Source organism: Pristis pectinata, chromosome 18 (genome assembly GCF_009764475.1).
Source record: "Pristis pectinata isolate sPriPec2 chromosome 18, sPriPec2.1.pri, whole genome shotgun sequence".
NCBI lineage: Eukaryota > Metazoa > Chordata > Chondrichthyes > Rhinopristiformes > Pristidae > Pristis > Pristis pectinata.
Window position 1 is genome coordinate 32,100,724 of NC_067422.1, and position 27,048 is coordinate 32,127,771.

Below are 27,048 nucleotides of genomic sequence, written 5' to 3' on the forward strand. Positions count from 1 at the left end.
ATGCAAAACTTAGAAAGGCAGTTTATGCACAACAGGATCCTTATATGAGACTATGATAGTAACAGTAGAATTCAGACAGAATATGCCTTTTCTTTGAAATAGTGCAATGGGAATTGCTTTTTCTGTGTTAATCTGATCACATTGAGAAGACCATCCAGAAGGCTGTATTTGAAAGGTGCTATGCAACCTCAGTACTACATTGGAATGTTAGCCTCAATTATGTGCTGATGTCTCTGGATCAGGGTCATTGAACCCTCAAAACTTTGCACAGTCATGATTACAATGAATTAAGCCATGGCAAAAGTACACAAGGAGAGAAAAGTGAATCAACAGGCCAGACTGCTGTGGACTCAGCCTCCAAAGACTGCCTGGACTGAGTTTCTCTGGATGCAGAGGGCTGACTGAGCTGATCCTCCATCCCTGACAGTGGACTCACAAGGTAGAATGAGTAAGGAGCAAGGAGTAGAGCTCAGGTATCATATCCAGAGACCCTACCCTACAATGCTCTGACACCTGTTGACAGGTTGCCAGACATCAAAGGCTTCCTTTTTACAGTTTTTAAATGACTCCGATTCCCAGAGGCTCAAACATATTTAAATAATTAAAACAAAATCGACTAAAATGTAAATATAATTAAAAAGCATTAACTTGCTAACAAATATTTAAAAATATTAGTAAAAGAATTTGCCTGCACCTATCCAGCCAATCTCAGTATCCTACTGTGCAGTGCTCTCCAGTGCATCTTTGCTCTGTTGCTGTACACAAGGATGAGTCCCATGGAGACACAAGAGACTGCAGATGCTGGAATCTGGAACAACAAACAGTCTGCTGGAAGAACTCAACAGGTCAAACAGCATCTGTGGAAGGAAAGGAATTGTCAATGTTGATGAATTGTTGACAGTGAAGGAACGGAAGGTTGGATGCACTGATTTTCACTTTCCCCATTTGATTGTGCATGCGTGAGAAGTCCAAGACTTGCTGAGTCCCAAACCGAAGCTGTCAATCAATTCAACCTGGTCTGATTTTGACGTATGCTTCCTTAATGTGCTGAACTAAAGAATTCAATAGTAAAAGGGGCAATGATCTTCATTAACGTGTTAAGGATTTACTAATTTTGAAAGTTAACGTTTATTTGAAGAGCAATCACTTTTAAAATCTTAGCCTTAACACTTTTCATTAGAACATCAATAAATATGGAAATATTCACAGCAGATTAACTTTTATGTGTTTATGATATTACCATTGCAGTAGCAGATGGTATCAATTAAGGTCCTAGCCCATTCATATTGCTTAAATGTAATATATTGCTTTATGTATTCATTATTTAAGTATTTCTTTTCAAATGAATGCTAAACTAATATTCCACAAAACATTGCAATAAAAACACAATACCTTTCTGCCTTCAAGCCAACTAATAGGAAGTTATGAAATCAACACATCTGATAGCTGCCAGTTTATATGCTGCACTAATGTTAATTGGAATGATGCATACATGACAGATTTGTCTTAGAAAGAATTCAGGGCCCTAATGTTTACAGCAGCTGGAAAGAAACACATCCAAACTGGAATCAACCTCTACTGCAAGTTCAGACTTGTGTTAAAATCTGCATGATAGTAATACTGTTGCTTAAGACAATGAACTGTATTTAAAAAAAAGACATATTTATATGGTGCCTTTCACATCCTTGGAATATACGGAACACTAATGATATATCTTTTGAAGTGTAGTTATTGTTGAATTATAGGAAAAGTAGTAGTGAAAGTTATGCACAGCAAGATCCCATAAAAAGAATGTGTGTAAATGACGAGACAAAATCAGGAATGGAAAGAACTTTGGCCAATGTTTCCATGGCTGCAGTGGGCAGGTGAATTCCCCTGCCAGCCCATTACAATGTGCAAGTCAATAATTCACTGGAGATGGGATGCGTCTGGCACCGCCCCTTTGCTGCTAGACTCAGCAATGAGTCCAAGGGCAGAGCACAAATGTACTGACCTGGGAGAGCTTGATGCACTTCGCACCTGGCCCACCAGCTAGCTGATGTAACGGCTGCATTAATTTGAATCGAGCTGTCAACCTTGATTGAAAAGCGAAGTGGTTTACTTTTCTTTTCTTTACCTGAGTTCAACTTTGATAATTACTTTATAGAACTTAAGTGTTTTGAAGTGTCTGTTATTTTCTCTTTTTGTTAATAATTGATAAAATGTCATGGATCAATAGAGACATCTACAAATTGTTCAGTGTGTTAAACTAATGTGCTATTAATAGGCCAGCAGAACAGTCCTGGGACAGGTTGTCAGGATCTGCCATGAACTGAATCAGCGCTTGTGGTCCACTCCATCTCACGGGACTGCCGCAGTAGCCAGACCTCAAAGATGACTGAACCAGAGAATGGACTGGAATTTTGTGTGGCTGTAAGAAAAAAATCATCAGGGAACTAGTTGAATTGAGTTTGATGATTGTGGAATGAACATTGAGTAGCACCAGGAGAAAACTTCCCTGATTTCTTTCAAAATAGACTGCTTGAGTACACATAGCACCAGGCTCAGGAATAGTTTCTATCCCATTGTTATCAGACTCTTGAATGGACCTCTTATATGCTTAAGATGATCTCTTGATCTCTCAATCTACCTTGTCATGGCACTTGCACTTTATTTGTCTTGCTGTATTGCACTTTCTCTGTAACTGTAACACTATATTCTGCATTCTATTTATTTTTGCTTTTGTACTACTTCGATTTACTTATGTATGGAATGATCTGTCTGCATGGCATGCAAACAAAAGCTTTTCACTGTATCTTGGTACATGTGAAATGATAAACCAATTACCAATTAAAAATTAATGGATGCTTTTGCATTCACTTTAAATTAAGATAGAATTTGAGTTGAAAAGAAATCTCACTTCCCAATCCAATATCACTTCTTTCCACAGATTCTGCCTGACCTGCTGAGTATTTTTAGCATTTCTTGTTTTTTTGACAGATTTTCAGCATTTGCTGTGTTTTTTATCATCATTTCCAAAATTGCAGGTTTCCCTTTTATTGGCACCCTAGAATATGTGGTCTAGTCTCCACTGTTGGAGGCACAGTAAAAATACTTGACTGTGCTTATTTACCATCTGAGACAGGAGTCTATGACTTGGAAAAAGTGCTTAAGAGTGTGCCTGGGGAAAATGCTTAATAACAGAAAGCCATATTATGGCATCTGAATTCTAATTTTTCACAGAGAGTGGTAGGTGCTAGAACATTGCCAGAGGAGGTGATGGAAGCAGTTACGATAGCAATATTTAAGAGGCATTTATACTGTGAAATAAAGAGTGGAAAAATTATGAATGTCGATCAAATATTAATTTGATTCTTATATATTTTGCAAGTATGAATAATGCAAAAGCCCATTTCATTTTTGTTCTCACTTTTCATAGACGATAGATCACACAGCGTGGAAATAGACCCCTTGTTCCACCAAATCCACATCGACAATCCAGCACCCATTTTATGCCGGTCCTACACTAATCCTACTAGTTTATTCTCTCTATCTACCGATCAACTCCCCACTGGTTTTACTACTCACCTTCACGCTACAGCCATTTAGCCTTCAAGTGTTTGGGATATGGGCAGAAACCGGACCATCCAGACGAAACCCACACAGTCACAGGGAGAACATGCAAACCCCACACAGACAGCCAAACTGAGGTCAGGATTGAACTGAGGCTGCTGGAACTGTGAGGCAGCAACTCTAACTGTGCTGCAGTACCTCCCTATGTATAAACCCTTGCCTTTCTCCTATTGCCATTTTAAATCTTCTCTGCACCCTTTCTTAGAATGGAAAAAGTTGAAATAATTTCTTGTATATATTGAATGCAATTAGATACAAGTTCAACTGTGCAGGGGTTGTGCAGAGTGAAGTTTCTGAATTTGCTGGAAGATCAAAGCAATGGTGAAGAATAGTCTTCATTCAAACAGTGCTCTTCACAGCCTAAAGATTAAATAAATAGGAGCAGGAACAATCATCTTACATAGACAGACAGAGACAAGAAGCAAGAGAAACAGATTTAATCAAGAAACAAATACAGTTAAAACAGGTATAAAAAGGACCATTAAGAGTAAAGACAACAACTGCCTGCACTGCTGGATACGCAGTGTGAAAATCTCACTTGAACGAGAGGCAGCAGAGATAATGGATGGGGTGAAAATAGATAAATGAGGTACTAGAGTAGCTGGCTGTGCGTAAGTAAGTCCTCAGATGTGGATAGGATGCACCCTTGGTTACTTAAAGAGATAGACATGGAGGGTGTAAAAGGGTTTACCATAATCTAATGCCCCCTGGATATAAGGGAAGTACTAGGGAACTGGAAAAGGGCATATACTACTATTTTGTTCAAAAAGAGGTTTTAGAATATGCTGAGCAATTACAGGCCTATCAGTTTAACCTTGAGTGTGGAGAAGCTTTCAGACACACTAATCAAGGAAAACATTGAAGTTTGATAAAGGTAAATCAGCATAGATTAGTTGAATGCAAATCATGTTTGATTAACCTGATCGAATACTTTTAAGAGGTAATAGAAAAGGTTGAAGGGAAACAATAGATATCCAGATGGACTTTCAAAGGTGTTTGATAATGCCTTTCACAGAAGGGTGATTAGCAAAATTGAGGTGCATGGAATTAGCAGTATGGAGAGGAGATTGGTTTAAATGAAGAAAACACAATAGCGAAAAATGTTTTTTTTCAAACTGGAGGATAGTGGACAATGGTGTTGTTCAGGTGTCAGTGCAGGGACTGCCACTTTACCTAACATGTCTATACCTCTCACTGCCTTGGTGTAGCAGCCAGCATAATCTAAGACTCCACCCACCCGGGTCAATCTCTCTTCTCTCCTCTCCCATCGGCAGAAGATACAGGAGCCTGAGGGCACGTACCAGCAGGCTCAAGGATGGCTTCTATTCCACAGTGATAAGATTATTGAACGGTTCCCTTATATGATGAGATGGACTCTTGACCTCACAATCTACCTTGTTTGACCTTGCACCTTATTGTCTACCTGTACTGCACCTCCCTGTAGCTGTGACACTTTACTCTGTATTCTGTTATTGTTTTTACCCTGTACTCCCTCAATGCACTGTGTAATGAATTGATTTGTACGAATGGTATGCAAGACAAGTTTTTCACTGTACCTCGGTACAAGTGACAATAATAAACCAATACCAATTCCCATATTAATGACTTAGGTAGGCATCTACGGGGAAAACATCCCACATTTGTAGATGAGACAAAGTTTTGAAATGCAGTAAACAGTGATGAGGATATTAATAGATTACAAAAAGGCATAAATAGGCTGCCTAAATGGGCAGACAAGTGGCAGATGATACTTACTGCAGTGGACTGTGAAGTGATGCATTTTGGCAGAAAGAATAAGAGGAGGCAATGTCGACTATACGGCATAGTTCGAAGCCTGGTCACAGAGCGTCCTAGGTGCATATGTGAATAAATTTTAGAAAATAGTTTGTCGTCTCTTAGAGAGTGCTTTGCACAGTAAATGGGATCCTGGGAATCATTGAGAGAGTAAAAGAGTTCAAGTAGGGAATTTAAGTTGAAACTGTGCAAATCAATAGTTAAGCTATGGCTGGGATAATGCATCCAGTAAGTTTCATAAGACTTTAGGAAGTATGTGAAGCTCCTGGAGAAGGTGCAGGAAAGATTTACAGAAGCGGTTTCAGTGATGAGGGATTTCACCCATAATATTAGACTGGAGAAGCTGGGGCAGTTCTCCACAGAGTTCAGAAGTTTGAGGAGAGATTGAGAAAGATGTGCATGTTCTTGACTGGTCGAAATGGAGGGAAGCTATTGCCATTAGTAACATTTGGAGCAAGCACCAGGGAACAGATTTAAATTTCTGGGCTAAAGATACAGGTAGGGAGAAGCAGGATGGTGGGTGAGTACTTTTTCACTCAAGGAGTAACTTGGATCAAGAACTCACTGGCTATAGTGGTGTTGGAACCAAAATCAATTACTGTCTTCAAAAGGGAATTGGATAGATACTTGAGAGGGAATAATTTGCAGAGTTGCTGGGGAAGAATGGAGAATGGGACTGATGGGCTTGCTTTACTAGGATCTGGCATAGACTGATGGGCTGTATGGCCTCCTTTGGCACTGTTTTATGCACAGTAACACCTTATTTGCCCTAGCTATCACTTCACAACATTGCTCGTGTACATTTAAAGATGTCACTGTGTTCTTCAAATGCCTTCCCCTGAGGGATGTGTGAACATTGAGAATCCATCCCAACCACATGCTAATGATAATAATAATAAGCGCATTGAGATTTGCCTAAGATTGTAGCAGATATCTTCCTTGTGTCTATTGGCACTGAACTTGGTTCTGCCTTTTCTACATCTTGCCTGTTAAATAGGTACAATATCTGGACTTTTGCCGTTATGAAATTAAATGATATCCCCATCCATCACCATCTCATAAATGAGGGGCAGCAGAGTGGTGCAGCAGTTAGTGTTGCCTATGCCTATGGTTGATCCTGACCTCAGAAGATCTCTGTTAGTATTTGCATATTCTCCCTGTGAATGTGAGGGTTTCCTCCAGATGCACTGGCTTCCTTCCACACCCTAAAGTTGTGCTGGCGGACTGAATAGCCTCAGTGTGTGTCATTATAAGTTGTTGTCCTTCATTTGGACTTGAGTGAGCTTCTGAGCATTGCCCGTGAAGCAATCTCTCCTGCAGCAATGAGAGCAATTCAGTACCGGACCTAATCACAGTGTTGAGCATGAAAACTACTGGCTTAAATCATAGCACTGATACAGTTTGCAGACAATGGTTAGTTTTCCAATCTGTAGCCTGAAGCTAAAATGTTGGGACCGACAAAACAAAAGACAAAGAACAGACTGTTTAAAGAAAAATAAATTAGAAGTTAAAAAGAAAGAAGACAGAGTGAATAGAAACATTTCATCACTGACTCTCTGGTGTACATTAGTTTGATGGTTAAGATCACAGTTACAAAGGCAATGGTGACGTAAAGTTATCCTCATTAGCATTTGATCACTTCCAGAGATGTTCAGTGTAATCCGGTCCCCAGGATGACAATTGTGGCTTCCATCGGGGAGGTGAGAGGAAGTGTGAAGCGACTATGGAAGACCATGCCCCTGCAGCCTTGCCCCAACCTCAGAAGATGTCCAGGCTCAAGAGACTCCAAAACAAAAAGAGCAAATACAGGAAACACCCAGCAGTACAGGCAGCACCTGTGTAAAGAGAAACAGTCAACGTTACAGGTCCAGGACCCTGAATCACAGCTGGGGAAGACAGAAAAATCAGTTGGTTTTCAGTAGGAGAGAAGATGGAGGAGGAATGGTGGAGCCAAGGGAATAACGCTGAAAAGATCCAGATGGGTTAATTGGGGCAGTTACAAGCACATTAACCTTATGTGTCTGTTGTAAACAGTGAGGCAGTGGTACATGCCCAGCAATCCAGACTATGCAAATAGAACAGTTGAGCTAAAATGGTGTTGGTATTGGTATTGGCTTATCGTTTTCACTTGTACTGATCAATTCATTACACAGTGCATTGAAGTAGTACAGAGTGCATTGAGGTAGAACAGAGTAAAAACAATAACAGAATACGGAGTACAGTGTCACAGCTACAAGGAAGTGCATTGCAGGTAGACAATCAGGTGCAAGGTCAAACAAGGTAGATCGTGAGGTCAAGAGTCCATCTCATCATATAAGGGAACCGTTCATTGGGCAGAAGTGATCAGTTCTGATAGAGACAGAAATTCAGTGTGAGAGTGGGATGGTGAATTAGAGTGGCAGGCAACAGGAGGCTCAGGGTCACTCCTGAGGACCTAATGCAAGTGCTTCACAAAACAATCATCCAACCTGTGTTTGGTTTCTCCAATGTAGAGGAGACCACACAGAAACTGAATGCAGTGCACTGGATTGGAAGAAGTGCAAGTGAATCACAGCTTCACCTGGAAGGACTGTTTGAGTTCTTGAATGGTGGGAAGGGATGCGGGGAAAGGACAGCTGTTGCATCTCCTGCAGTTGCAAGTCAACACAAGCAATAAAAATTGAGACGTTTTGTCAATCCGATCAACTTGAGGCTCAGCAAAGAAGGAGAATGTCTTGGTTTGAATGTTCCACAATTTTAGAAAACTTTGATTTTAAGACATTGCCCAGAAAGGTAGCCCAGTGATTCATTTGCTGAACCATGTCATGTCCATGTTTTATCTAGTAATGGCTTACCAAATGCTAAACTTTATTTGATCAGATATAGATCAGGTCTTAACAAGAACCTTGTGGGATTTTAGCGCAAGAGTGAATAAAATAATTTATGTGTTGTTTATAATAAACTACTGAATGAAAGGCTGCAGAGAGTAGTTGACACAGCCCAGTCCATCACAGGCACAGCTTTGCCCACCATTGACAGCATCAACAGGAGGAGCTAGCTCAAGAGGGCAGCATCTATCATCAAGGATCCCCACCATCCGGTCCATGCCGTCTTCTTGTTACCGTCAAGCAAGAGGTGCATAACCCTGAAGTCCCACACCACCAGCTTCAGGAACAGCTACTTTCCTACAACCATCAGATTCTTCAACTGACCTGCACAACCCTAACCCTAGCTCAACAACAGAACACTATGGACCACCTCTTGCACTACCATAGATTTGTCTCTGATTATGTCTTTTTCTTGCACTGTCTTGCTTTTGCACAATTTTTTACTCTCTCTCTTCACCGTATTGTGTAATTTATGTATAATTTACATTCTGTGTGTTGTCTGTACCTACGTGCCTGTGATGCTGCTGCAAGCAAGTTTTTCCTGTACCTGTACCTCACTGTACTTGTGCACATGACAATAAACTCAGCTTGAAACTTGAAATGGGCAGCACAGTGACCTTGTGTGACTCAGGACATGGGGTCATCACCACTTTAGCCATGGTTGGTGTTGGTCTTATGTGATCTTCATGCTTGATGCATCTCCAGCTCCCAGTGGTGGCAGGTATTTGGCACCTCTCCCTTTGTCTGTATCCAGCTGTCTTCCGATACTATCTGGTTCTTTGCATTCCAGCAACCTTTCTGTAGTTGGGAGTAGAATAGATTAAAACTCAATAAATTTCTCCAAAACATTTCCAGAAATCTGAAATGGGTACATTTGGAAGAAATGAAACATAACAAATAGACAATGTTTTCTATCTTTCCATTAGATAAGATAAAATAAGATATCTTTATTACTCACATGTACATCAAAACAAACAGTGAAATGGATCTTTCGTGTGGAATGTTCTAGGGGCAGCCCGCAAGTGTCACCACACTTCCGGTGCCAACATAGCATGTCCACAACTTCCTAACCTGTACCTATTTGGAATGTGGGCGGAAACCGCAGCACCCAGAGGAAACTCACGCAGTCACGGGGAGAACGTACAAACTCCTTACAGACAGTGGCAGGAATTGAACCCAGGTCACTGGTACCGTAATAGCGTTATGCTAACTGCTACACTGCCGTGTGAGGTGATGATATCTCGTGATCAAACCACCAACCTTTACAAAGCTTAACAAAGTTACCTGCTGTGAACTGAGGCCCATTATCTCTCATCAGCACCTCAGAGATGTCACATTTAGCAAACTTGACTTGTCTGCTGCCTGAACTTTCCATGTCTGCTCCATCATGCACTGTTTGCAGAAATGATTTTCCATTTCATATCATATGCACTTTTTCCTTCACAAAGGCAGTTTTTGTATGGCCACTCATAGGAAAAGTACTGTCAAGATGGTTTAGACTTTGCAAGTATTATGAGTGGCCAGAGAGTCATAGAGAGATACAGCCTGGAAACAGGCCCTTCGGCCCTTTGAACTGACAATTAACCATCCATTTGTTCCAATCATAGGTCAATCCCCTTTTTTTATTCTTGCCACATTCTCATCAACTCCCCCCCAGGTTCCACCACTCACCTACACTTGGGGCAATTTATAGCGGCCAATTAACCCTGCGCATCTTTGGGATATGGGAGGAAACTGGAACACCTGGAGGAAATCCACAGATCAGCCAGGTCAAGATTGAACCTGGGTCACTGGTGCTGCAAGGCAGCAGTTCCAGCTGCAGCACTCTACTTCACATAAGAACCTCCTGCTGTTGGCCATTCAACACTTACAGCCCAGCTTTGGACAATGCATGTCTGGATGCTCTTCTCTGGACTTAGTTCTGTCTCAAACAGTAACAGTTCCCTCAGGCTGGACTCCCTGGTCTTGAAAATAATTCGATCTCTGACGAGCATGTCCTGCAAATCTGTGAACGAGCAGTAATGGAGTCAAAGAGTCTTACAGCAATGGAAACAGGCTCTTCAGCCCAAGTGGTCCATGCTGACCAAGATGCCCATCCAAGCTAGTCCCATTTGCCAGAATTTGGCCCATAACCTTCTCAACCTTTCCTATCCATGTACCTGTCCAAGCATCTTTAAATTATCTACAAACAATCTAAGCTTTGTTAAGAAAGTATGATAGGATTCCCTCTGCTCCTGAACGTGAGTAAACAACCAATAATGGGTGACTGGGTTGCAATGTGCTTGCATTGCACTAATGCGTTCCCCAGCATCTCATATGATGGCACAATTACCTGCAGAAGAGATACAATAAAATCATATCTTTCATCTGGTTTATCTTCCATAGCCAGATGAATATAGAGTGTGAGTTATTCTCTGTTGTTTACATGTGGTACTTCACTGGAAATCCTGGTCAGTAGGGAGAGATAGTTGGCAACCAAGGGCTGAATATGGGGATCTGGGTCAGGGCAACAATCTGGTGGGAGGCTGGGAAGTAGCAAAGGGAGAGGAGATTAAGCAAAAGACATGGAAGTGATGGCAATCAAGTTCCACGAGATACTTTTTACGGTATTTAGAGTTGAAAACTATGGCATTACATATCTAACTTTCTATTTTTTCAAATCCTTACTCACTCACAACTTCCAACTCACTGACAGACACTGTGATGTCAACAGACACAATGGAGACAGTTACAACAGGGGTGGGAAGGTTAAATCAACTTTCCCACTAATTTGTTAACTTTTTCATCAATGTGAGGGATTTTAATTGTTTGAAATGGAAGGCGCACCATTTCTGGTGTCTGCTGACACCATCAATCACTCCCAAGTGTTGGGTCAGATCCATACTTCTGTTCACATTTGGCTCCTGTTCTATTCTTGAGTCCCAGTGAGTTAGATGTCAAAGCTTTCCTAGCTCCATTACAACTCGATCTGGACACAGTTGAAAAGAGATAAATAAATTTGGGCTGACGTGTTTAAAATTATTTTATGAAACTGTCTCAGATTCTTGACACATTTGATCCAAACTAAGAAAGGATACAAGTCTTACAAAAATCCACAGCTGATTTATGCCTTGCACTTGTCAATTGTTATTTATTTCTAGTTCTCAATGACTACCGGTTTGAACCCTCCTGTATCACACCACATTCCAGATCAATTAGATCACCATTTAAATTTACACTTGCAGTGGTCATTTTTGTGCTGCTTACTTGTTTTTTGTAACTGTTCATATGAAGTCCAATTGAGACAGAATTGCTATCAATATAGTACACAAGGGGAGTTTTCTTAGTATTCCACCTCACCCCTCCTCCAATAATAATCAGCAGTACTTACTTCCATTTGCCAAGCAGGATTTTGTGTTTCATACAGCACTTTTCAACTCATAAGAGGTGAAGGCATCTTAGCAGGAAACTTAATAAAGATTGCTAAACTTCCATTTAGACAGAGGGCATTCCTTCAAGTACAGGACCGTTGGTAAACACTGATTGACTATTGTTTTGGTTATGCCTCTAAAAGTCTCCTTCTTGTTTTCAGATCCCTGGCTCCTGGACACTGCACTCCCAATCCTAGATATCTCCAATTACTCCTTTAATTTTGGGATCTTATTCATCCCCAAATTTAATTGGATTCACCATTGGGATTTGGGCCTCACGCTCTGGAATTCCCATCTCTATCTCTTTCTCTCTCTCACCCGCTCTCTCTTGTCCTTTTGGGCGCCCTTTAAAAAGTACCTTTGTCATTGACATTTCAATCCCATTCACACTTCTCAGGCTTTGAAGCAACCCAAGCTGCCTGCACCAAGTCCTGGACAATATTCCAACACAGATTAGTATGTGCCAATAAACAATAGTGCCTTCCAATGAAATGACCATCTTCAATTTAGGAGCATCTAACCCAGTGCCCTTGACATAGTTTTGGGACTGAGTGTCTTGTCGGGACCAACATTTATTGCCCATCCCTCATTGCCCTTGATAAGGTGGTGGTGAGTCAACTTCTTCAAAGGCTACCATGCTTCTAGTGGAAGTATTCCTGATGGGTCAGGTGCTCCAGGATTTAGACCCAGGGATGATGAAGATACAGTGATATATTTCCAAATCAGTGGGACATGTGACCTGGAGGGGAAGCTGCAGACAGTGGTGTCCCCATGCTCCTGCTTCTTGGTTGTAATAATCCTAATGGTGACACTTAACTGCTTCTCACTCCTCACACATATAACAGTTGACACTGCCCTCGTTCTTCTTTCTCCTCAGCTGACGTTTCCAAGTTGAGTCTATGAGTTGTCAAATCCCAGTAAATGTTCTTACAGTATTGTTTTTCCATGTTTTCTTAATGAAAAGTTTTGAAAGCATCAGCCCTCAAACCTTGACCAACCCACTTGTCCCAATACAAAACTGTGAAAAAGGAAGCATGAAGCTTCACCATACCCTTTGTCTCAGCAGTCTGTCTGGCCACTGGAAGCTTTTCCTCAAAGCTCTGTGTTTCAGGTAGAGGTCAATAATCAGCAAATGCAGCTACATAGTGGAATTAGTTACTGAAAATGCAGAAGGTCCAGAAGCAAAATGGTGGTGGAGCCACACTTAAATACTGAGTGATCTACCCTGAGCTGAAGAAGTGAGGTAGGGATGCAGTCTTTGTTTGGAGTGTGAGGATAAAGCAGTATGAAGTGGGAGGAAAGTGTAAGTGGAGGGAGTATAATACTATGAGCAGGGAGAGATCTGGCTGGAAGATTGTTAAATATGGGTAAAAGTGTCCTCCAGTGACTTTGTATGGGGCAGCCAATTTTCCATTGAAATGCAGGGCATACCATGTGATAAGGAACTGCTGGCAACCCTAGTGACCCTGGTTTATCTCTTGATGCAAAACTCAACAAAATTGATAGCTCACAGAATCACTTTTGATAAAGCAAACCCTTACATTTGATTGTATATCTTTAGCTTATTAAAGTATCGCTATGTGTTTATAGAAGTTTTAGGAGGAAATATGATACGAAGCTACATAAACAGGTACTGGAACAAGTGACTGAAAACTTTGAGAGGTAGAACTTAAGAGTATTGTTAAACAGGAAGAAGGATAGGGAGGGGGAAGCTGAGAGAGGAAATTCAGAGTTAAGTTATTAAAGTTGAAGACATAGCTGTCAATGCTGGAACAAAGGAAATTACACTTGTTCAAAGGCCACCTTTGTGTCTTTGTATCTGCCCTTGTTCCATTGCTTTGGAACGTTTGTCATTTATTCTCTCCGGTTTTCTACTCTATCTCAGACCTTCCCTTCATATTCTTTCTCCCTCTCGCCTTTTCCTTCTATTGAACTTGCTCAAAGTGATTAAGTTTATCACACGAAACTCTTGATTCTCCTTCCACACTTATAATTCCTTCTACTGAGTAGTCCCCAACATTTTCACCAACTACATTCCCTCTTTTGTATGAACTCAAAGGTTCGGACAAAAGAAAAGTTCAATTCCGAACACTGAAGTTTGAATATTTGATTTCAGTTTTCAAAATACCTGGAATAAAATGTTGGTTTCAATATAAATACCTGAAAAGTTATTATAAAACTCAACTGGTTCACTGATGTCCTCCAGTGGAGGAAAGTATTCCTTACACAATATGGATTATACGCAACTCCAAAACCATGCCAATGTAAGTGACTCTTCAGTGTCCTTAGGACTATCACCTTAGGGTGGTCAATAAATGTTGGCCTTGTCACTGATGTCCTCTTCTCAAAAACACCTGAATAGAGAAAATAGAGTTGTTGTCCTACTTTTCATCTCTAATATCACAGTTCACGCCTTGGGTTTTGATAATTTGCTATTGCAATCAGCTCCATTAGATTCAATAAATGATGTAATGAAAGATGTGTACATTCCATAATGATGGGTGAATGTGAGTATTTCTTGTAACTGAGTTACATGGATGGTTTCCACACTACCATATGTCTTCAGGAGAGTGGACACTAATGATATGATCGCACTCTAATTGTGGAAACTCGTCAATAAATACCCAGCATCTAAAAGTCCTACTGTTTGTCTTGTAGCTTAACTCTACTTCACCTTCCGTTTAAGTACCTATTGTAAATGGAAATAATGGTGGGTAAATATTTTTGTTCCTTCTATTTTCCACTGGCCTCTACTAACAGAAACTATCAGGCTCAACTATGAGGGTCAATTTAGAATCATAGAGCTAATTAGTGAGTACTTTTCTCTTTCTCTTTTGATTGGGTACTAGATATTTAATGTTAGTAGATTTACCCTTACAACACAGATGGAAAATAATGTGCTTTGATCATTGAGATAAATTACAGCAAATCAATCGTATGAAACAAGTCCAACATATGCCAAGAGAAATTAGTTCCCAAATATCAAAAGATCTAAGAGAGACTAAAAGTCTATTGAAATCATAGTTGATAGACTGGTTCAGTAGGTATAAGTCAACCTGAATGTCAAAACCATTAACCAGAAGCAGTATGGGATTAAAAATGCAAACCTGTACCCAACACTTGCATGAGACAACAATTTTTACTTACATTGAGGTATAGTTAAGAAATAGAAGGCCATTCAGCCTATTCTGCCACTTAATAAGATCATGAATGATCTTTTGCCTCCTGTACTATTGGCATTTCCTTTGGTGCCCCAATGGCCAAATATCTATTGATTTCTGTCTTAAACACACAGAGTGAATAAGCCTCTATAGTTCCCTTGGGCAGAGAATTATAAAGATTCACAACCATCTGGGTGAAGAAGTTTCTTCTCATCTCTGAATGGTTGACTCCTTATCTTAAAACAGTGACCTCCAGTTCCAGGCACTCCATTCTGGGGAAACGTCATTGATCCCACCTGCTTTGTAAAGCCCCATAAGATCTTTGCATGTCTCATTCTTCTAAACTTTAGAAGGTATAGGTCCAATCTGCTTAGTTTGTCTTTATGGGACAATCCCCCATATCCCAGGAATCGACCCAGTGAACCTTCATTGAACTCCCTGTATTGCAAATATCTTCTTCCTTTGGCGATTAAAAAAAATAGTTTCTTCTATTCTCTTGGAGAACATTTCAAATCTATTCTACCTTATGTTTATTACTATGGGGAATAAATCCATCTCACCATCTGTCTAGGTGTTTTTACTTTATTCATTATTGATATTTGACCTAACTGTATATTTGCAAAGCTCAGATCTATCACTCTTCTAATCTGTTTCCAGAACTCAGACCCTTGGCAGATGGCTTGTAATTTCTCAAAGGCACCAGGCATTGGTATTTAACTTTGGTGGTCACCCTCTCTTCAGGATTTATATGTACTAAATGAGGTGTGTTATTTACCGTGGGCAGGCACAGTAGTGTAGCGGTTAGCGTAACGCTATTACAGCACCAGCAACCTGGGTTCAATTCCCGGTGCTGTCTGTAAGGAGTCTGTACATTCTCCCCTTGACTGCGTGGGTTTCCTCTGGGTGCTCTGGTTTCCTCCCACATTCTAAAGACATATGGGTTAGGAAGTTGTGGGCATGCTACGTTGGCACCGGAAGTGTGGTGACACTTGCGGGCTGCCCCCAGAACACTACGCAAAAGATGCATTTCCTGTGTGTTTCGATGTACATGTGACTAATAAAGGTATCCTTATCCTTATCCTTATCCTTATCTCATTAACTCATCAATACCTGAAAGTTACTTTGCAAACAGATTCATATAAGGACAACGTCAGACTGTTGAGCCAATGTGTTGGATTCCAGTGCAGGTCTTGAGTCTGTCTGGTTGAATTCCCACAAGGAATGGTTTGGAAATGTTTGCAACTTTCTTGTGAGAGAAGGAAGATAAAGGAAACTGAAAAAAAACTGGCAATCTTAAAACGCAATGCAGTTGCATAAACACAATATTTGCCTTCACTAGTCAAGTGGACATTCTGAGAGCTTCAGTGGATGCAATGAAGGTTGCCAGTGGACGCATACTTTGTTGATTAAATAATCAGCAATGATGGCATGGACTCACCCCGCCTCCACCTCTCCACCTCCCCCAGTTTCAAACAACCCCAAAGTTCCCAGCATCTTTGGAGTTATTCAAAGTTTCTGATTTTTAGCTTCTGGTGTTTTTATTTTGTTTTATTTAGATTTTTAAGGTCAGTGCTATTTTTTATGCTAAGATAAGCACAGTAACATTGACTGGAGAGTAAATTTTTTACTTGAACTAATCATGACTTCTTCCCAACAGGCCAGGGTGGGTTAGAATTATCTCCACAGAACAGCCTGTCACTGAGCCATAAATTGTAGCACGACTAGACTGTGTGCTCTTCTAAGCAGTGATCTGGCACCTCCAGAGTGGGCTGGCACACATCCATTGCTTATCTTCTGCTATTTCTTGGAAGGTCAGCCAATTTTCTGTTTCATATCCCAGTCGAGTCAGATGGCTGGGAATTAAAAGATGAGCAGTTTGTAGGTAGCTGCACAGAGCAATTTCCAGTGTAAGTTTGTACATATTTGTTATCACCCCCTCTTCTATCAGATTACAGCTTACTTCTTTGGCCCTGTATCTTTTCGGTCAGGCTATATTGAGGAGAATTACTTCTCTTACTCAATTAAAAGCAGCAGAATTGTTATATCAATTAAAATGCATAGACATGAACTTACAGACAGACGTAATAACAATACATTTACATTTGTAGAATGGACAAAAAAAAAGTTTATAATTCACCACTCCTCCATTGAACTCCCAGTGGCGAAGTGGTTACCCATCATATACCCTGTACTCAGAAGTTAGTTTCCTAAATCTCTTCACCTTGCAGAAATCACCACATCTTTGAAGGTCCACTATAAAAGCTGTGTTGTTAACAAGACTTTTTGCCCAACTTCTTCCTGTTTCAGCTCCGTTCTAACTTTAATCCACTCACCCCAACATTCCAGTATTTCAGTGCATCAGAAGTCCCGGAGAAATGCAAATAAATGTTTGGGACTTATCAGTGATAGGCGTTTTATGTAGTTGCTCAGTGTAGTAACTGTTTAGTCATTGCAATGCTCGGCAATAGTTAAATCCCAAGCAGAAGGTTTGACTTTATTCTAATGAATACACAATATAAATGTAAGAACCAAGAGAGACTATTCAGGCCTTCCAACCTGTCCCCCATTGCAGAACATGGCTAGTTCATATCTCACTCCTTCTCTAATCAGACAGAAATATGTCAATCTCACTTGAATTTTCCAGTTGATTCTCCTCCAGCCATGCTAACTTTACAGGAGAGAGTTCAAACTTTCTACCAGTCTTTATGTGAAGGAGATAGAACATAGAACAGTACAGCACAGCAACAGGCCCTTCAGCCCATGATGTCTGTGCTGAACATGATGCCAAATTAAACTAATCCCTTCTGCCTGCACATGATCCATATCCCTCCATTCCCTGCATACTCATGTGTCTATCGAAAAGCCTGTTGAATGTCACTATCGTATCTGCTTCCACCACCACCCCTGGCAGCATGTTCCAGGCACCCACCACTCTCTGTGTAAAAAACTTGCCCCACACATTCCCTGTAAACTTTCCCCCTCTCAGCAGAAAGCTATGCCTTTAAAGCACACTAAAGTGCCTCATGATATTGCACCTCTTTGACCGAGCTCAGAGTTAGTAGATGTTCCAGAGGAAATAGTTTCCCTCTGTCATCACCACTGAGCGGAAAACAAATAGGCACCAAAAGGCACTAATTTAATACCTTAAGGAGCTTGTTCCCATGGACGGGAAATTAATTCTTGCTAACGTCAGTGTGCAGCTGGGTTGATGATAGCCCCATCATGCTAAGAAGCACGTTCAACAAGCTGTTTGTGTTGTCAGTAGTCTCTGCAGCGGCTCCTCTAATGAGACCCAGAGTTCAGTAGCTTTATCAGCAAGAAGAATATCTGCTTATAATATGTGTGTTATGAGAGATTACTTAGGGGTTATCATTTATATCACCGTGTTCTATAAATACAGCCCTAAAAGACACTTCCAAAATTAAATCTTCAAAGGAACTTGTCCAGCCATCTGCTTCATTCAAGCAGATCAAATCCTTTTCTACTTTATTCATCCCATGTGAATCAATTGGACACAATTTAACTGAAAGGGAGACAGGGTTACTGCAGACTTAGCTACCACGATATTCCGCCGAGCTTGATGTTCACCTGTCTGCTTGTACAGCCCTGGAGCAGGTCCTTAGTCATTGCCTTTTACAGAAGTGGCTGTTCCTTGCTGGTTGTCAAGGCCCTGGGCTGCATTCTGCTTTTCCGATCGGAAGTGGATATCTTTGCCCACAGAACTGCCTTGACAGCTATTTAAGCCATGATCGTCAACCTCACTAGCTGCTAAAGCTGTCATAGAGGAACAAAAAATATTAATCATTAAAAACACATACATTTTAAAATGTAATAGAAGAACTAAAAGAGCATTTAAAATAATTAATAAAACTTAACTCAAACCAAATATTGTAAACTGTCCTTGGCCTTCTCCCTCACAGCTGTTCTTGCCTATTCAAATGTTTAGACTCACGGGACACAGGACACTTGTTTCTGTGAGCAACTTTCCGGTGTCAGTGCTGGGGAATTCGCTGAGGTATGTGGTCTCCCACTGGACAGCAGGATGGAACCTGATGGTGAACACAATTGTGAAACTGCTGGTGATCAGCTGTATGGAAGACTGGGGCATTTGCCTCAGCTTGGTCAGTCACACATGGTTATGGAGTAAGTGGCCACAGTTGCAAACTGAATGGCTAGAGTTTCTGTAACATTTGATTGGCCAACATTTTCATCATGTTCTAGTCTACTTGACCTTATTTAAATGCTCAGTTCTGTTTGTGCTGTTTATGAATTATTCTATCACTGACCTCGGTTTTACTTTACTTGTATTTCCAAATCTGATTACAGGAATTCAAAAAGGGAGTTTGGGAATAATGTAGAAGTTAGTAGCACATTTGAAGACTTTGGAGAGGACAGGAATGTGAGGTTGGAAATTGGGGGTGTAGTTACCAAGGGAATAGGGATTTGAGGGCAGCTTTTTCTACAGCAATCAGTAGTAAGATCCATTCTGAAAGAAGTGGGAACAATCCCTAGGCATGCATAGCATTAAGATGTCAGCTAGAATGGGACCAAACAGAAAAGTTAGGTTCTCTGCACTTCAATGCAAATTAATTCAAGGTAACAGTAGTTGCCTGGAAAGCACTGCTGGGGAAGTGGGAGAAGCAGATACGACAGCGACATTTAAGAGGCATTTAGACAGGCACATAAGCAGGCAGGAAGTGAAGGGATATATATCATGTGCAGGCCACTGGGCTTAGTTTAAATTGGCATCATGGTTGGCATAGATATTGTGTGCCGAAGGGCCGGTTCTTGTGCTGTACTGCTTTATGCTCATGGATAGAATGAGTTCAGAGAGTCCATGGTCAATATGGAGGAGAAGTAGGATGAGTTTGAAGTTGGCATTCGGATCTTACATTCATAGAGTTATACAGCATGGAAACAGACCCTTTAGCCCAACACATTCTTGCCGACCAAGATACTTATCTAAACTAGTTCCATTTGCCTGCATTTGCCATATTCCTCTACACCTTTCTAAGTATCTGTCAAAATGCCTCTTAAATACTGTAGTTATATCTGCCTCTACCACCTTCCCTGGCAGCTCATTCCATATACCCACCACCCTCTGTGTGAAAAAGTTGCCCCTTGGATCTTGTTGTGTAGTGGGGAGGAAATGTAGTAGAGACAGCTGGTCCAACAGTGAAGTGGACGGAACAAAATTCAATCCACAAAGTTAAAAGTTGAGGTTTTTCTCTTGGGATTGACAGCTGTTCACAACATAGTTTATTTGCAACAGCTTTCTTATTGCTGAAACAACTGAAATCCAAATGCGCATAGCAATAGTTTGACACTCTGGATGGCAGTAGGGTTAAGGAAATGAAGGGATTTTTCAAGTTCAGAAGCACAGGAGACCAAGGCTTTGGGTACCATAGATTGGGCCTGACATTGAAAGGCCTTTCCATTGTGAGATCTGACGTAGGGAATCAGGCAGAGTTCAGATCATGCCTCACAAAGAGTGCATCCTGAGGAAAAAAAAGGCCCAGTGTCAGCCAGGGAAATGAGGGAGTTGTGATTATATGATGGGGGCATTTCATAACCAGGTTAGTGTGAGATCGATGGTGGGGTGGGGGTGTCAGGGAGGTGTGGGATAGTTGGTGCAAACTAAGTTTTTAACTTAAAGGATCCACCTGAGGAGGATTCCCAGCACCAGCATCAATGGACTGGTCAGGTTGGTCACCTTCCAATTACACTGAGGCAGGGCTTAGCAAGTGCTGTGAAGGCTTCTTCCTCCATGAGTCCTTCACAGTCTGCAGGCCGTGCCTGTGTTAACAAGCATAATGGAGGTGGAATCCAGATATGTACAGCATAATTGTGCATGTTCAGACACCTCCATGGAGTTGTGCATCAGATGCATGGAAGACCAAAATGAAAATTCAGTGATTTCATGCTGTGCATGGTAACCAGTGGTTTGCACTTGAAGTATTTTCTGCTGAAGTTTTATTACATGGCACAGTGTGCCATGTGGTACAGTTTTCTAGTCAATGTTTTAGTTCCTGGCTTGTCTGTGGTGGGCAAATGTTTGCAAGGCCGAGAAATCAGAATGACAATCTGATTTTCAACTGTACCAGAACACAATTTACATGACCACTGCTTACAGTCACCCAGTCAATGCTGAGATTTATTCATCAGCAATATTGAAATTAAGGGAAAGTGAATATTTACACTTTCAACAATGCAATGTGCTGCCTGGGAAAGCCTTAATAGAATCAGAATCAAGTTTATTATCACTGACATATGTCGTGAAATTTGTTGTTTTGCAGCAGCAGTACAGTGCAAGACATAAAAATTACTGTAAGTTACAAAAATAAATAAATAGTGCAAAAAAGGAATAATGAGGTCATGTTCATGGGTTCATGGGCCATTCAGAAATCTGATGGCAGAGGGGAAGGGGCTGTTCCTGAAATGTCACCATCGCCAGGCTCTGCAAAGTGCAGGAATAGTGTGATGTAGTTATTGCCTATCAACATGACATCTCACAGATCCCCCACTGAAACCATTAACTTCTATTGCAAATTCAGATCTCCATCATGTCTTTTAGGATTAATGTTTGACCAGTTTAAACAAACATTTTGCACATATTATGCTTCCCTACATTATAGGATAAATGTGATCGCACTGGGGGGTGCAAAGGAGATTCACCAGGATATTGCCTGGGATGGAGCGTTTCAATTATGAGGAGAGACTGAAGAGGCTTGGTCTGTTTTCCCAGGAGCAGAGAAAGTTAAGAGGGCACATAACTGAGGTATATAAAATTACAGGGATATAGATAGCATAGACTGCAGGAAACCTTTCCTCATATCAGAGGTAGACGAAACTAGAGGGGTAAGAGATTTGAAGGCGATCTGAGAGGAATGTTTTTTACCCAGATGGTGGTGAGTACTTGGCATGCACTGCCTGAGAGAATGGTGGAAGCAGTGTCACTGACAGCATTTAAGAAGTGTCTAGACAGGCACTTCAATCTCCTAGACATAGAAGGCTGTGGGCCAAGTGCTGGAAGATGGGATTAATAAGGATGGGTGTTCACTGGTTGGTGTGGACATGGTGGGTCCACTATGCGGTATGACTCTATATTGAGGGAGCAAAACGAATAATCACTTTGGTTTGAGAATTAAAGCTCATGTTGAATAAAATCAGCATAATTTTCACCTTTACCATTTAAGTAATAATCTGATAGAGTTCAAAATCATGAGGATGACAAAGAGACTAGTTTGACAATGAGAGTGTAATTCTTCCATCAGGGGCCACCATCCTGTTGATGATGTTGAACATGACTCCTGATGTCATTGGAGACATGCACAAGGACATTGAAGAATGTAAGCCTGTTATGTATGTTGGCTAACAGTGTTCTGAAGGCTTTGTGAATATCTATTAACCTATTGGATTGGATATATCAACTTGAAACATTAGATATTGAACCAGTCTTTGCATTTTGTTCTCAAGGATACTGGGAGTCACATAACCAGGAAACATATTCAACTGTTTCTGGCTACAGGCACAAGTATCTGCAGGAAGGTTAATCATCTGAGTATACCATATATTCCAGCATGACCGCAGTCACTACATTCCAGAAAAATCCAGAGGAAAGGGCTCTGCAAAGTTTCCAGACTGCAAAATTGCAAGTATTTACTTTTCCATTGATGGCTGGATTTATCTGACATTGCTCACGGGAATAAAATTATGAGCACAGAAGTCCTGAAAGCAAATATCAGACATTACTAAATTTTACTCATTACCAACCTTTTTTTGCTGAACGCTGGTGGTCAACTTCCATTCCCCCAACACCATTTATTTATGACTATTTATCCAGTGGAATTTCACAAGTGTTCATGGTTCATCTGCTGTAACAGAAGAAACATCTGAAGAAAGTGCTAATCAGTGAAGTACAATCATCTTTGCTTTATGTGAATTTTACAGAAAACACACAATGATCACTGATGATGAAAGGGACCTTCCAACCCACGTCTCAGAGAACTGCAGATCCCTCTGCACAATGTCCAACTGTTCTTTCAACGTCCAAGTTATTTACCCTGACTTCCTTCCCCAGTGATTCCTTTCTTGTATTGGACACTTTTTGAGAAAATATCCAACAAGAAATCTCAAACATGTACGTAATATTACTGGTACCACTTTAAGGATGTGAATAACTTCTCTCTATGTTTTGCTGTAATATTTCAGTGTGGAAGCTGCCAGCAGTTTCAGACTGATCTCTGTGAGCAACCATGTGCATCTAGAATATCTACGTTGCAATAGTCTGTGCATTTTACAGAGTCTGGTGTTGGTTATAGCAGCCTCATTCAGCTCATTGTACTGTTGAATAAACAGTTGTGAAAATTCACCTTCCCTAAACATTAACATTGTTGAAAAATAATTTCCTAATAAGTTCAAAGCACTAGAAGTTTTTGTTCGATATTCACTTTTGGGATCTGGTCTATGCTGTTAAGCTTAGCATTAAATGACCATCCCCGATGGCCCTTGAAAAGGTGATGGTTAACCACCCTCTTGAAATGCTGCAGTTCTTCTGGTGAAGGCACTCCGACAGTGCTGTTGGGCAGGGAGTTCCAGGATTTGGACCCAGCAACACTTAAAAGAACAGCGATAATGTTCCAAGTCAGGATAGTGTGTGACTTGGAGCGAAACCTGCAGGTGGCCATGTTCCCCTGTGACTGCTGCCCTTGTCTGGTTTGGGAGGTATGGGAGCAGCATGGGCAAGTAAAGGCAGTGCTTCATGGAGATGGCAAACACTGCAGCTGCTGTGCACCAGTGGTTGAGGGGATGTGTGTTTAAGATAGTTGATGAGGTGCCAGTCTAACAGGCCCTCTTGTTTTTAGCACCCACTCCCTGGGAAAAAGACTACGTGCTTTCACCCTGTCTATGTCCCTCGTGATCTTATATCCCTCTAGCAGGTCACCCCTCCATCTCCTATGTCCCAGGGAATAAAGTCCTAGTCTACACAACCTCTCCTTGTAACTCAAGCCCCCATCCAGGCAACATCCTGGTAAATCTATTCTGCATTCTTTTTAGTTTGATAACATCTTTCCGATATACAGGGTGACCAAAACTGTGCACAATACTCCAAGTGTTGCCTCACCAATGTCTTACATGACTACAACATAACTTCCCAACTCCTATACTCAAAGACCTGATTGATTAAGGCCAGTGTGCCAAATGCCTTATTCACCAACCTATCTACCTGTGACGTTGCTTTCAGCAAACTATGCACTTGCACTCTTGCGTCCCTTTGTTCCATGACACTCCCCAGGGCCTGACCATTCACTGTATAAGTCCTACCCTGGACTGATCTCCCAAAATGCAATACCTCACATTTATCTGGGTTGAAAGTCATTTTCCAATCCTCAGCCCACATACCTAGCCGTTCAAGATCCCCCTGTAACTTTTCATAACCTTCTACACTGTCAGCACCACTTATTTTACTATCATCTGCAAACTTACTAACCATGCCTTGTACATTCACATCCAAATAGTTTATATAAATTGCAAACAACAAAGGTCCAAGCACCGACCTCTGTGGCACACCACTGGACACAGGTCTCCAGTCCAAGAAACAACCCTTGACCAAAACCCTTTGCTTCTTATCACTGAGCCAATTGTGAATCCAATCTGCTTTCTTGCCCGGAATCCTACCTCCCCCTGGAGTTTCTGGATAGTTGTTGGAACTGCATTCTTCCAAGCAAGTGAAGAGGTTTCCATCTTTTTCCTGACTTGTGCCTTGTAGATGGTGAAAAGGCCTTAGCATGTTAAGAGGACAGTCACCCAATACAGGGTATCCAGCCTTTCACCTGCTCTTGTAGCCATAGTTGGTCCAGTCGAGTTTCTGGTCAATGGTCACCCACAGGTTATTGATGGTGAAACACCTGGTGATTCTAATGCCATTGAACATCAAAGGCAGGTGATTAGACTCTCTTACTTGTCACTTGTCAGCCTGTGCCTGAATCTTTTCTAGCTCTTACTGCATAAGGTATGGGCTGCTTCATTTGCTGAGGAGTTGCAAATTGAATTGAACATTGTGTGAATATCAGTGAACATACCCACTTCCAATCTTGTGATGGAAGGAAGGTTATTGATGAAGCAGCTGAAGATGGTTGGGCCTAGGACACAAACTGCTTCAATGATGTCCTTGGTCTGGGATGATTGACCTTTGGCAACCACAACCATCTTTTTTTGTATGAGGAATGGCTCTATCCATTGGAGCAGTTTACCCTTGACGCCCATTGATTTCGGTTTTGCCAAGGTGACTCGATGCCACACTCATTCAACTTCTTCCTTGATGCTAAGGTAAGTCCCCCTCACCTCATCTCTGGAATTAAGCTCTGTTCTGTGTTTGGACCAAGGCTGTGATGATGCCTGGAGCTGAATGTTCCTGGTGAAACCCAAAATGGGCATTGGCGAGTCGGTTATTGGCATGATAATACTGCTGATGATGGGTGTCATCACTTTGGTGATGACTAAGAGTAGACTAATTGGGTGATAATTAACTGGATTAAATTTGACCCATTCTTTGTGAACCTGGATAATTCTCCACATCCTTTGGAAGATGCCAGTGTTGTAATTGCATTTGGATAGAAGGGTAGCTAACAATGGAGTCCAGATCATCGTGCACTAATGTGTTAATTTACGGGTTCTGGTAACTACTGGCAATAACAGCCTTCATTGGCCATTGCAATTTTCCAGAATTATCTTCTATAGTGTTCACTTGATTACATCCTCCCATAAACACCCTCTAATTACCCTCCTTCACAGCTCAAAGGCTTAAATTCTATTCCTGATTTTTTTTCTTATTTATTGTAAACTTGAGAAAATATGCAGCAATTGCAACTGGCTGTGTCAGGAGTTGAATGTTTGTGTAACTAGAGCCACGATGAAAGTTTGATCTGACTAGGACACCACATATTATGACATTGACCTTCTCTGATCCGTGCTTCATTGCCCTGTCTTTCTTTTTCAATACCCTATTTGCTTTATTGCAATTGCAACTCATTGGAAAAGTTGTGCAACAATGTATTCAAACTCCTTGAATTCTTTTGTTCAACCTTATCTGAATTTACAATACTGATGGAATTTAACCTTTTTACTTCCACGAGCATGTTATCAACTTCACCTCAAATTGCCCTGTGATTTTGCATTACTGAACTGCTAATTCTTAGCTTCACTCAGATTCCAATTCGTCTCCTTTTTGCACCTGAACACAATGGGTTTAGTTTAAAACTAAGTCATTCGTGTAAATTAACAATTGCTGGACAAACATTCTCAACACTGACCTTGCTTAGTATTGTCCTCACCATGATAACATCATAGCTCTGCTGTTATGCACTTACTGCATTAGGATCCTTGGTCAATTATTTTGCCTTGCACAGAGGTTAGAGTGAATGCCCACTAAACTGATAGCACTGGACCTTATCAAATACCTTTTGAGCCACTTGATAAACTAACAGTATTTCCCATCAAAGAACATTTGGGATATAACTTCAGAATTATCAAGGACAGAGGTTGAGCAGCTCTTCTCATAGAATCAAAGACCACAGAAACAGGTCCCATGGCCCACTGACTATCATGCACTCATCTACACCAATCCTACATTAATCCATTTTCCCTCTTGAACACAGGAAATTGCAATGAGATCGGTGGGTACCAGGGTCGGCATGGACTTGTTGGGTTGAAGGGCCTGTATCCATGCTGTATTGCTGTATGACTCTATGACCCATCAATGTCCCACTCCCTCCCACCCAATTCACCTATATTAGGGGTAATTTACAGTAGTCAATTAACCTACCACTCAACACACTGTGGAAGAAAACAGATGACCCAGGGGAAAATGTGCAAATTCCACACAGACAATACCTGATGTCAGGATCAAAGCCAGGTCTCTGTTAGCTACTGTGCCCTGGGCTACCTCCAATAATCTAACAATCCTTGTTTACTCCAGATTTGCTTTCTTATATTAGTAATTATTAAGTTTCTACGTCAACATTTGCCCACGACAATCAGGATTAATATGACACCGGTACCAATAAAAGCACAATAGCAGTCTATAGTTGCCCTCATTCTATAATTCCCACCTCCTTTAAGCCAATAAGTAAATAACAAAGGTAAATTAGATAGCTCCTGAAAACAGAGATAGAGGTTGTGGCGCAGGATGATTTTCAACCATTG

General features: G+C 41.1%; 1 protein-coding gene across 1 annotated transcript in view; it reads right to left on the reverse strand.

Moving 5' to 3' along the window:
* The window catches only part of LOC127580131 (glucagon-like peptide 2 receptor), a 135,630-nt gene extending 110,996 nt beyond the window's left edge, over nucleotides 1–24,634 (reverse strand). Inside the window, exons 1-3 of the mRNA XM_052033342.1 lie at nucleotides 24,523–24,634; nucleotides 18,475–18,618; nucleotides 10,145–10,278 (exon numbers count right to left, since the gene is read on the reverse strand). Coding sequence (XP_051889302.1) covers nucleotides 10,145–10,278; nucleotides 18,475–18,618; nucleotides 24,523–24,634 — 390 coding nt within the window. The remainder of the gene's footprint in view (nucleotides 1–10,144; nucleotides 10,279–18,474; nucleotides 18,619–24,522) is intronic.
* Nucleotides 24,635–27,048: the final 2,414 nt, after the last annotated feature.